The sequence below is a fragment of the Tupaia chinensis genome, unplaced genomic scaffold (genome assembly GCF_000334495.1).
Source record: "Tupaia chinensis unplaced genomic scaffold, TupChi_1.0 Scaffold000253_1, whole genome shotgun sequence".
Lineage (NCBI taxonomy): Eukaryota > Metazoa > Chordata > Mammalia > Scandentia > Tupaiidae > Tupaia > Tupaia belangeri.
In genome coordinates, this window is record NW_006159733.1 from 455,546 (window position 1) to 467,545 (window position 12,000).

At 38.2% G+C, this 12,000-nt stretch overlaps 1 protein-coding gene and 1 pseudogene across 1 annotated transcript in view; one reads left to right on the forward strand and one right to left on the reverse strand.

The window, feature by feature from the left end:
* LOC102480967 (cytoskeleton-associated protein 2-like) overlaps positions 1-613 on the reverse strand; it is a 10,729-nt pseudogene extending 10,116 nt beyond the window's left edge.
* The window catches only part of DNAH6 (dynein axonemal heavy chain 6), a 314,451-nt gene that overhangs the window by 123,435 nt on the left and 179,016 nt on the right, over positions 1-12,000 (forward strand). The window contains exons 19-24 of the mRNA XM_006149128.1: positions 1,547-1,759; positions 2,610-2,702; positions 4,039-4,158; positions 6,712-6,892; positions 9,263-9,359; positions 11,860-12,000. The exon at positions 11,860-12,000 is cut by the window's right edge and continues 79 nt beyond it. Coding sequence (XP_006149190.1) covers positions 1,547-1,759; positions 2,610-2,702; positions 4,039-4,158; positions 6,712-6,892; positions 9,263-9,359; positions 11,860-12,000 — 845 coding nt within the window. The remainder of the gene's footprint in view (positions 1-1,546; positions 1,760-2,609; positions 2,703-4,038; positions 4,159-6,711; positions 6,893-9,262; positions 9,360-11,859) is intronic.

Consider the following 12,000-nt stretch of genomic DNA (forward strand, 5'->3'; position numbering starts at 1 on the left):
GGGGATGGTCACGCCGCAATCCCTTCTCCTCCATTCTCCTCTCGGGATCTTGGGCACGCACGCACACGCGCCCGGCGTGAGTTTTAAGCCACCGGGTCCAGGACGTGAACCGCGGTCGACTACGTGGGAGTCCAGCAACATAGCCATTACGCTAACTGCTGGTTCCCTGAAGTAAATCATTTTTATACTTGGAGATAAGTATATTTTTCCTTCTGCTGGGCTTTTTGTGTGGCATGCTGGGTTAAAACTAGTTAGGAATTAGACTAGGTTTGCAGTTTGATGTTGCTATGTTTGTCCTCAGTGTACCACAGGCTTCCAATTTTTCTAGTAATACATTGTGTTTAGTATTTAAGCTGGTTTGTCAAACTTTATTTTGTGTTGTTTTTGTTTTCCCCTAACCTTGAATCTTCTGTTAGTGTTGTGCACACCTCCACTTTGCATTCCATTATTACTTGTAATCAATACTTGTTAGACTAGCAGGAGAGGTGAGGAGGAGCATTCCTTTGTGTTCTTATTAAGTATCTATCTTACAAGGCTCTGTGTCTGTTCTCAGAATTCTGATCTTCACCTGGTACTCCTGCCCTTCCTCCAGGTGCAGTGCTAGGCCAAGCATGTATTTCTGTCTCTCCCCCAGAGATAGACCTTTTTCTCATGTTCCTTTTCTCCTATTATATGCAGACATCTGCAGTGAGTCATGACCATTGCTTGAAGGCGACATGAAAAAAACCCTGCACATCCAGGGTTTTGTTCTGAGGGGAAAATGTTGGTTATAGTTATAGCAGTGCTATTTCCATCCCCTCAAACAGTACTTTAGGAAAGCTTTCTTGAAATTCATTCTAGTCTTCTCTATGACAGCTCTATATTTGTAGGCCCAGGAATTTTACATTCTCATGCTACCCCACACTAAGTCTTTAGTATTTTATTTCTAAAATTCAGCTGAATATTCTTGCTAGTTTATAAGTCATCCTAAGGAATCTTCCCCACATAAGCAAAGTCTTAGTTACTATTTTTCCCTATGGAAAAACCTGCAGGTGCTAGTCTAACCCCAAATTTTTAGTTCTATGGCTGCCCTGTAAACTCAGTTCTCTGATGGACTCAGTAAAAGACATCAATTTTCAGTTGGTCCAGGTTCCTCTCTCTCTCTCTTTGTTTTTTGTTTTTTTTTTTTTAAGAGAGATTTTTGCTAAAGGGTGCATGTGCTCACTGGAGAGACAGAGAAACAGAAAGTGAGAAATCCCCCCCCCCCCATGGGTGATGGCCATGCCACAATCCCTTCTCCTCTCTTCTCCTCTCAGGATTTTAGGCATGCACACACACACACCCACCCTGAGTTTTAAATCAGGTCCGGAATTTGAACTGTGGTGGACTACATGGGAGTACAGTGATGTAACCATTACACCATCTGCTGGTCCTTGGTTTTTCTTTGTGGTAAGAGTGTAAGTGGTGCTTTTTTCAAGTCTTCTACAGTCACAAATTGAAAACAGAAACCTAAGGTTGTGTTTTTAGGATAAAAAGCATGGTGTCTTGGAGAGTGTGTGTTTTGCAGCTTCCAGTTATCATCGACTTGAGGAACCCAAGTTTGAAGGCTAGACATTGGGTAGCTATTGAACAAACAGTTGATGCCACACTGCTGGAACCTGAAACTCCATTAACCTTGGAGAGGCTCTCTGAGTTACATGTCTTTGACTTTGGTCAAGAAATCCAGGATATATCTGGACAGGCTTCTGGAGAAGCTGCCTTAGAGATCATTCTTAAAAAGGTAAATCTTGGGGGGAAGGGGTAGAAATACACACACACACACACACACACACATATATATGTTCTGAAAATCAAGAAATGTAAATATATTTCAGATTTTATGTGAAGATCATCAACTTTTGATTGTCTGGATGGATTTTTCAACACTGCAGTTTTCACCTCATTAACAGTAATCCCTCTATTGTTTCCTTAGGTTTACTAACATCACTAGAGATCTTGAAAAAAGTTCATGGAAAATAAGTATTATGAAAAATTATACATGGGTTTGAACTTTTTTTGCACCAAAATAAACCCTCACTTTTCATTTCTTCACAAAGTTTTTGAAGTCCCTTTGTATTATTGTTTTCACATCTACAGATCTCCTCTTCCTGGTTAGCCTATAGCCTTGCAAGAGTTTGATGGCAATAAAGTTTTTAATTTGCAGGCTTACATGAAGAACCCTATAAATACAAAGATCTTTTCAATAAAAATATATTATTTTCCAAAATGCCAGACAAATCTGTGTAAATACTTCAAAAGACATTGAGAATACCTCTCTACTTAAGACACTACATTCTAACCACGAAAACATATGTGCACCTATAATTGTCTGTGTAAAAATAATTTTTTTCTTTAGTTAAAATGTAAAATGGGAGAGAGTATACATTAAAGTATCTCAAGTTGTTTATATGTTTTGTTAGTTAAATAAAAGTAAGCAAATTAGTGTCATTTAGTCAAGAAGATTTAAACATTTTAAGGGACAGTAGCGGGGAAATGGTATAATTGTAGAGTTTTACTTCATTCCACATACATTTATCGAGTACCTAAACATAAATGAATTTAGATATCCTAAAGTTTGAAATATTTTCAAGGTGGAGGATTCTTGGAAAACAACTGAATTTGTTATTCTGCCGCATCGTGACACCAAAGACGTATTTATCCTAGGAGGAACATATGACATACAGGTGGGTCACTGAGTTATTGAAAATTCATGGCAGAGGTCTTGGCCACTCTTAATCCTAAGTCTTCTGTAAAGGATTATGATTTGAAAAAATGAGAGTCACTAAAAAAACATAATGATGACTATACACGAAGTATTTAGCAAAGCAATAAAAATAGCATATATGTATAAGAGTTGTAATTTGTAATTGATAATTGTTAAGGAATTTTGAAAAGCAAAATTATCAGAGAATTATTTGTAGACTAGCCAAGAGAAGCTGGACCCTAAATAGTAAATGGGAGTTGATAGACATAGAACAGAATAAAGGACATTTCAAATGATTTAAACAACAAAGAAACATGATAAGCACTTCATATTTATAGCATACTAAGAAGCCAAATTAACATATATTTGTTGATATTAGGAGTCAATAACCATTCTCTACCAACCATAAAAAGAGATAAATCTAATCCATTTGCTTGGAATTATTCTTGGGCACCTTAAAATCTGAAGGCATGTTTGTTAAGCAAAGGGAACAAAATCGTATAGCCCAATAAGAGGATGAAGTCATGACCTACTAGAATGTACCCAGGTCAGAGCTGGAAGTAAAATTACTTTTCAAGGTATAGTATGGAAGAACAAGACTAAGCTTCACTCTGGGCAATGGATGAGATAACAGACTCAAAGTGAAGGTCAGTCAGTGTGAGGCCAAGTGATGCCAAGTGATAGAGTTTCATCTCTCAAGAAGTTTTGTAATTGAAACAGACAATTAAATCTTTCAGTCTAATGACACATTTTAAAAAGTTCACATGTTCTATGAGGCATGCTGTTGTGCAAAAGGAAACTGTAGGGGAGAAAGTGGGAGGGAAAACTGTCAATAACCATTCAGAGCTTGACATGAATAAGTTCAGTTTCTTCTTCCTTGAGATAATTGAGGGAAAGGGATAATCCATTGGACAGGAAAGAGCTCATTTTGCAAGAACAGAGTGTTTTGAGAAAGGAAGACCTATCTGGGTGACCAAATTGTGTAAAGAAAGTACCAGTTACCTAATAGTGAGGGTACCAGTTGACTAATAATTCTTTACCAGGTAGAAGAATGTTGAACCAAACGAACACTTGCACCATTAATAATAACAGAAACATCCAAGATCTGACAATCAGAAGGTCTTGGGAGGCCTTTGAGAGAACATCATAGTAAGTTGTAAGGAGGGAAAAATACATGAATAGGAGACAATAGATGGCACTAAGTTATTCATTTGGAGCATTAGCTTTTAATTAGACTCTTGGAATTAAATACCTGAAATATCACTGAGGGCACAAATTCACAGTGCTGCATGTATTTTCCACCCCTTTCTTTAAAGGTCCTTCTTGATGACAGCACCATCAACATTGCAACCATTGCCTCCTCACGTTATGTTGGCCCATTGAAACCTCGAGTGGATGACTGGCAGAAACAACTTGCTTTATTTAATCAAACACTGGTGAGTAAGGATAATTTTAATTCATGGGCTCAGAAAATATTTTGAGTAATGAGGACCTTAGAAATATTTTTTTTTTAGCCCAGCTCTGTGGTCTAATGGTTAAGGCAGTCAGATTCCACATGTCCAACCACACAATTCAAGTCCTGGACCTGGCAGTTAAGAGACGCACTGGACATATGCACATACATGCCAAAAAAACCAAAGGGAGGGAACATAGAAAAAGGATTGTGGCATGACCATGCCCCATGGAGGGGGGAGGGTTCTTTCTCCTCCCCCTTTCTCTCTGTCTCTCTCTGGCAAGCGCACACGCATTCTAGAAAAAAAAGAAAGAAAACATTTTTTTACTTTATCATTTAAATATTATCATTAAATATTATATCATTTAAATATTCATCATAAATTATTTAAATATTATATAGTTTATAACGTTAAGATTTAACTTTTGACATTATGTTCAGAATGTAAGGGAAATACGTGTGTTGAACTCTTCATTACATAATTATACAGACTAATGTCATTACCATCACTTTTGCATAGTTATTTGCTATGAAACAAAATACCACAAGCTTAGTACTTTAAACAATAGACAATTATTATCTTATAGTGTCTGTGTGTCAAGAGTTCAGGCATGGTTTAACTGGGCCCCATGCTTAGGGTCTCACAAGGCTGCAATAGAAGATGTCAGCCAGATTGTTGACAGAAATCATTGCCTTGCAGTTCTAGAAATAAGAACTTCAGTTTCTCGCTGGCCCTCAGCTGAAGGCCATCCTCATCTCCTAGTGTTTTGTTGCCAATGATTTTCTTCTCTGTGGAATTCCTCAATATCATTGTTTGTTTCATCAGTATAGCAGGTAAAAGAAAAACTCCTGGCAAGACAGATGTTAGTCTTATGTGACAGAAATGTAATCTGTGCTTCCTGTCCCCTTTGCCATGTTCTGTATGGTTAAAAGCAAGTTACAGGTGGCATCCACCCTCAAGGAAATAAATCACACAGGGGTGTGATCACTACATCTTGGGCGCCACCTTAAGACCTAACACAACAACCCTTCATACACTGGAAGAACACACATTGTTGCTTGAATTTTGGAACCTTTCTCTGTCGTGCACACCTTTTTATTTTATCCTATCTTGGAATATCCCGCAGTAAAACAAAGAACCCTTTTACACTAGTCTTACTTTGTTCTGATTCAATCTCTGTCTTATACTTCATATTTTTAGCTTAGTTTAATTATGTTTAGGTTTCTATATACTCTAATATGAAAAATTCTTTATGAAATAAAAAAGGCAGTAAGTCAGAAGAGATCATTTGTTCCAACTTTGTTTCAAAAAGAACTTTTTCAGATCCATCCTCTTCAATGAACATCCCATTATTTCACCCCAGTTCAGCCTTCTGAATTTATGGCAGAGTCCCAGGGAAAGGGGGACTACTCTTCAAAATTGAGCATGCGTTCATAGAGGGGCCTTAAAAGAAGATTGTGCCAAATAGTAGGAATCATCCAGACAGTTAATTGTGTGAAAGTGTGAGATAAACCAGAAAGTGGTTGTGACATTGGGATTTGGGCATAACTGCCAAGTATAGAATGAGACAGGAAAAACTCTTTCATGGATCTCAAGCCACACATGTCACGGTAGGAGGCACAGAGGAAAAGTGCAGTATATGGAGTTTGATTTCTTTTTCTTTTAATTGCCTGAGGGCACATGCATTCACTAGAGGAAGACAGAGAGACAGAGAGAGAGAAGGAGAGGGAGAAAGCACCCCTCAAAGGGATGTGGTCATGTCACAACCTCTTCCCCTCTGTTTCTCCGACCTGTTGGAATTTGGCACCCACACACACACACATGCATGCCTGGTATGTTTTTCAAGCCATCAGGACCATGACTCAAACCACTTTTGGACCTGGGATCCAGCTCCCTTAACCACTACATCATGGGACTGGCCCTATGTACTTTAATTTCTGATATGTGTTTCTGATTTCTTTGTTAAAAATTTTATCTCTAAAAAGAGAGTCAAAGTGTAATTTTCTTCTTCCTCCCAGTCCTCTGTATTTATTATATGTTCTGTCATGAGCAGTTTCACTATTTTTATTTTTGGAAAACAAAAAGAAAACAAAAGATAAAAATGAAAGGTGAAAAAAGAATGTAAACATAATAAGAAAAAGAAAAAAACATATTTTTCATGAGAATCCTATCGTATTTGGAAATAGTTATTAAGCTTACTACCTCCCAAACTCTTTGTATTTATTTAATCAGGAATCTTTTCTCCTTCTGGAATGATTTGTCTAGGCATTAAATCATGTTTCACTGGATTCATTCTGATTATAATTAATTTCATGAGTTATATAGTGAGTCACGCAATAGGCTCATTGTAACTCTACTCACTAGAGAGCCAGGTAAAATTAGGCTAAGGTGAGTCTTGGACCCTTTAAATAATTTAATTTCAAAGGACCTATAGTCCCTGGGGCAAGAGGTAGAGATTCTTCCACATAATGATTTTTAATGTAACCATATTTTCAGTTTTGAAGTTAGTATTTGATGTCCCTATTTTTCTACTAGGAAGAGTGGCTGACCTGCCAGAGAAACTGGCTCTACCTAGAAAGTATATTTAATGCTCCAGATATTCAGAGACAATTGCCTGCAGAGGCCAAGATGTTCCTTCAGGTGGATAAGTCTTGGAAAGAAATCATGAGGAAGGTGAATCGGCTGCCTAACGCTCTTCGGGCTGCTACCCAGCCAGGTATAAAACAAAAGTTTAAAAACAAACAGAAAGACTTAACAATCATCTATTAATAAAATGTTTTGAGGCTAGCAGATAGCATGGTGGTTAAGGCACTGATATCCCACATGGCCATCTGTAGTTTGAGTCTTGTACTGGGCAGCTTGAAAATCATACCAAGCACGTGTGCATGTGTGCCCAAAATCCCAAGAGGAGAATGGAGGAGAAGGGATTGCAGTGTGGCCATCACCTTTTAAGGGTTGATTTCTCACTTTCCCTCTCTCTATCTTTCTCTGTCTAAGAGGAGACGCAAGCCCTATGGCAAAAACCTAAAAAAATAAAATAAAACGTCAACTATACAATCTAATAACATGGTACTTTCAACCTTTGATTCTAGTCAGCATTGATGACTAGGAATATTTGTATTTGACATGCTTGCCAAGCAATATGAATTGGACACTGTTCTTTTATTATTATTACTATCTCTCAGATTAGTTTGCAGTTCTAGAACACAAGAATCTACTTCCTTTGCTGTTTTTAATCATGTGTGGATGTGGTCATAAGCGATCAATAATGTTGCCTTTCACAGTTCTTACTACAAGGTGTATATTTACTTTCAGTTGACTCATTCTGCTAAAGCTCTCCCACAGATTATAAACACAAAAATTTCCATACCTTGACAATTCATTAAAAGTACTTTAAAAATATTACCACTTAGTTACAATTCCAGCATCAAGGTTGAAATGTGTTTTAATAAATTCTGTTTTTATAGATGTGGAATCAAAAGTCTTTCTGGGCATACATATGAGAGTATTCAAAAAGCTCATGGAAATATATATTTTGAAAAAACTATGCATGGATTTTAAATCTTTTGCACCAAATCATTTTAGATTTTAATTCTATTTTCCCACGGATTTTTGAAGTCCCTTATATATATGGCTGTCAAACTTTGTACTTTGCATCAAAGTCTAGGCAAGCGTACTGGTTGCTCAGCCAATGGCAGCACCTGGCTTATCCTTGTGACTGTCCCCAGACAGTTTTTCTGCCAAGAAAAGGCAGCTTGCTATGCTATGCCTTTGTCCAAAAGTTCTTATATAAAACAGAAATAGAAAAGGAAAACTATAAACAATCATACAATTGAAAACTCAGGGGTTTTACAGGCTTCCCACATTCTTTGGCCCGTGGCCCTCTTCCAACCGGCAACCACATTGCACCAACCTCTGTTTCGGCCATCACCCTCTTATAAGGGCCTTCATGGTTATATTAGACCCACTGAACTATCCAGGATAATCTCCCCATTCTTTAACTTAATCACATCTAAGTTAATATATTCACAGGTTTGGGGAATGAAGAAATGGACAACCCTGAGGGACCATTATTCTGCCTACTACAGCCATTTAAATGGTCATATATAAACTCGTTGCTGCAAAGTATCACTATGTTTGAGTTCAGAGCACTGTCTTAGCTACTACCAGACTTGAAATTAAAAAAAAAAAATCTGATTCCAAAAATGAATCTTGCCCTATGGATTTCAGCTAAAGTGTAGATATATATAGAGATAGATGCTTTTTTGATGAAGTGACTTTTGAGCAGAAACTTGCAGGAATAAGGGAGTTACACATGTATGTGAATCTAAGAGAGAATTACTGATGGCAGAGGGAAGAACACAAGCAAGGCGCCTGAAATGAGCGCGAGTTTAGCAGGCACAGCTGCTAGCAAGGCAGCCTGTGTGGGTTGGACCAGAGTTCCAGAGGGGCTTCGAAGATGAAGCCTGGGAGATGAGTACTTGGATGGAGGATTGGGCTTTGGATTAGGTCATCGATTACAAAGAGCCTTGGAAACCATAGTAAAGTCTTTGGATTTGATTTGGGGGCTTGGATTGGAAACTAGTCACCATGAGAAACAACAGAACTTCAAAGGTAAATGAGACATGGAGCTTGCTAAGGAGCTTTAGTTTGGTGGTGAAAAAAATTGTATCCCATTGCTGCAAGGTTGGCATTTAAAGATGACAGAGGATGTAGAAGAGACATAAATGAGTAAAAAGGTGAAGGAGGAGGATGGGGAGAGTACAGAGACTGGCTTTGATTTGAGGGTCAAGGAGAAGGCAAATGTTTAGATTTGGTTTGTGGACTCCCAGCCTCCCGGAAGTGGAGCATGCAGCTAAAAACATTTCAAATTAACTATACTTACATGGTAAGTTGATATTAAAAATAATGGTTAAAATTCTTAGCCAATACCTCCCAGATTTTAATTTATTAGGCCATTCTTTTATCAATAAAGCCAAAGTTTTTAAAATGTTAATATCATATTTTACTTCCATGTAAAATTATTAAATGAAAAGTTAAATTCTCTATTTTAATGTATTATCAATACTTATTTTTCAACAAATAGGACTTCTGGAGACTTTTCAAAACAATAACGCACTACTTGACCAAATTCAGAAGTGTCTGGAGGCATATTTAGAATCAAAAAGAGTTATCTTTCCAAGGTAAGTTTATAAAGCAGTTAAAACTATTGATCAAGTCAAAGTTATGGTTATAACCTCAAAATGTCAAGAAACCAGGGCCTGGCAGGTGGTGTGGTGGATAAAGGCGCTGGATTCTCACATGGCTAACTGTGGTTCAAGCCCTGGACCTGGCAAACTTATTTTCTTGCTTTCTCTTTCTCTTCCTCTCTCTCTCTCTCTCTCTCTCTCTCTCTCTCTGGTCAAATTTTAAAAATAATAGCAAATGAAATTAAATAAATAAATAATTCTTTTTTTAAAAATTCAGGAAACCAAAGAGAAATGTGAAAGGTCTATGATAATGAAAACCTAGCTATACCCAGATTGGGGAGTGTAAGTCTCAAGGATAAAGATACAGTATTAGGTAAAGATTTAAGGAGTTAGCTACTCAAGGTGTTAGAAGGATCCTCGATCATTGTGTAGTTTTACTATTTTATTGGTGGATAGGGGTGCATGTGCATGTGTCCACAGATGTGAAGAGAGAGAGAGAGACCTGTGTTGCTTGAGCAATTTTCATTAGGTTAGTTGGTGGAAACATATATTAAGCTCTCCAAGATGTCCAGGCTGAGGAAAGGGAAGCCCAGCCTTCCTCATGGGGATACAGGAAATCCTGAGCACTTCTCTCTCCAAAAATAAAAGGGATCAGCAGTTATCATACTGACTATGTCGCTGGACTCCCACGTAGTCGACCGTGGTTCGAGTCCCAGACCCGGCGGCTTAAACTCACACCGGGCGCATGTGCATCTGTGCCCAGGATCCTGAGAGGAGAATGGAGGAGAAGGGATCGCGGTGTGGCCATCCCCCCTGAGGAGTGATTTCTCACTTTCTGTCTCTCTCTGTCTTTCTGATGAGCACACGCGCCCTATAGCAAAAACCTCACCAAAAAAAAAAAAGTATGTATATATATATATATATGTATATATTCAATATTTCAGCCTCTCCAATTCCAATGCTTTTATTTTTTCAAGTTACATCATCCTCCATCTCTTTGGGAGTCCCAAAGCATCTGACATCTCACTTTGAAATGTAGAAGTGTTTGGCAACTCTGGTCCTAGAGCTTCAGCCAAAACTGAGACTGAAGTAGTTATATTTTTAACATCTGGTTGTATTACTTGCCCAAGTTGTGATCAGGAACACAGATCAAGATCCAGAGAGGAGATGGAGAAGGGATTGCAGCGTGGCCATCCCTCCTGGGGGTGATTTCTCGCTTTCTGTCTCTCTTTCTGGTGAGCACATGTGCGCTGTAGCAAGAAAAAAAAAAAAATTGTGTACAGGGAATTAGAGGTTGTCATATGTGCTAGAGACAGAAAAAGGAAAGGGGCAAGGGCTACTTTGAAGAAATCTACTAGTACAGGCAGAAATTTTAGAGAGCACAGCCAAAGCTTCAGGTGGTTGCACCAAAAGAAGGAGGTGATTTTAAGGTCTTTGCCAGAGGCTTTTACAGTCACCAGAGAGAAACAGAGAAAGAGAGAGGGAAAGTGAGACATTATTCCCAGGGGGGATGGCCATGCTGCAATCCCTTCTCCTCCAATCTCCTCTCAGGATTTTGGACACACATGCACATGCACCCAGCGTGATTTTCAAGTAGCTGTGGCTGGCCATGTAGGAATCCAACCCCCTAACCACCATGCTATCTGCTGGCTCTGGGATCACAGTTTTTAAAATAAAAGGCTACATAGTAATTATTTAAGACTTTGAAGGTTTTTTAATCTCTGTTTCAGCTACTCAGCTCTGTTTGTGTAATACAAAAGTTGTCCTAGATAGTTTACTTACATAAACATGTGAGAATAAAACTTTATTTTCAAAAAGCCTGTGGTGTGTAGCAAAATAGTATTCTATGGGTTTACAATTTCTTTTATCTATCTTGCTAGTCACAGCATTGAAATGCATACAGTATGTTTTATTTCTGCATAGGTGCAGTCTCAAATGGTTGGAAAAGGGTGTGTTTGTAACACTCGGTTCTGCCACTTCTCAGTAGCACGTGCTGCAGGGAATGGTGTGTGGTTTTGGTTTGGGAGAATGGCTATGTACATTCACAAAACCAAACAACATTTTTGCAACCACCCACGTGTCAGTTATCTGTTAAACAAATAACTACTGAATACCAGGTATGTGTAGAGTAGTAGGCTAGATTCTGGGGAAATTAAATGATGTATCTTCACTCTAGGAGCTCAGATACAGTTAAGATAAGCATGTAAACAAATCAGGATCATAAAAAGAGTTCACATTTTTCACAATTGTTGTGGAAAATATCTCTCCTTCATGTACTAGGCACTAATCCAGGTGTTTGAGGTGTGTCATCACCAATCCCACGACAATTGTAATTAGAGACATGTGGCCTCCCCAGAAACCTAAGACCAGTTTAAAAGATTCAAGAAATCAATGGATGGGGTATAAAAGTGGCTAAGGAATATTTCTTAGAACTGTCCATCTAAGACTTTGCTTCAGTTTCAAGTTATATTTTTAAATTTTTTTGTTAATGCAGATTTTACTTCTTGTCAAATGATGAACTTCTGGAGATTTTGGCCCAGACAAGAAATCCCCAAGCTGTGCAGCCGCACCTAAGGAAATGCTTCGACTCCATTTCAAAGCTTGAATTTGCTCTCATGCCTACTGCTGAAGGAAG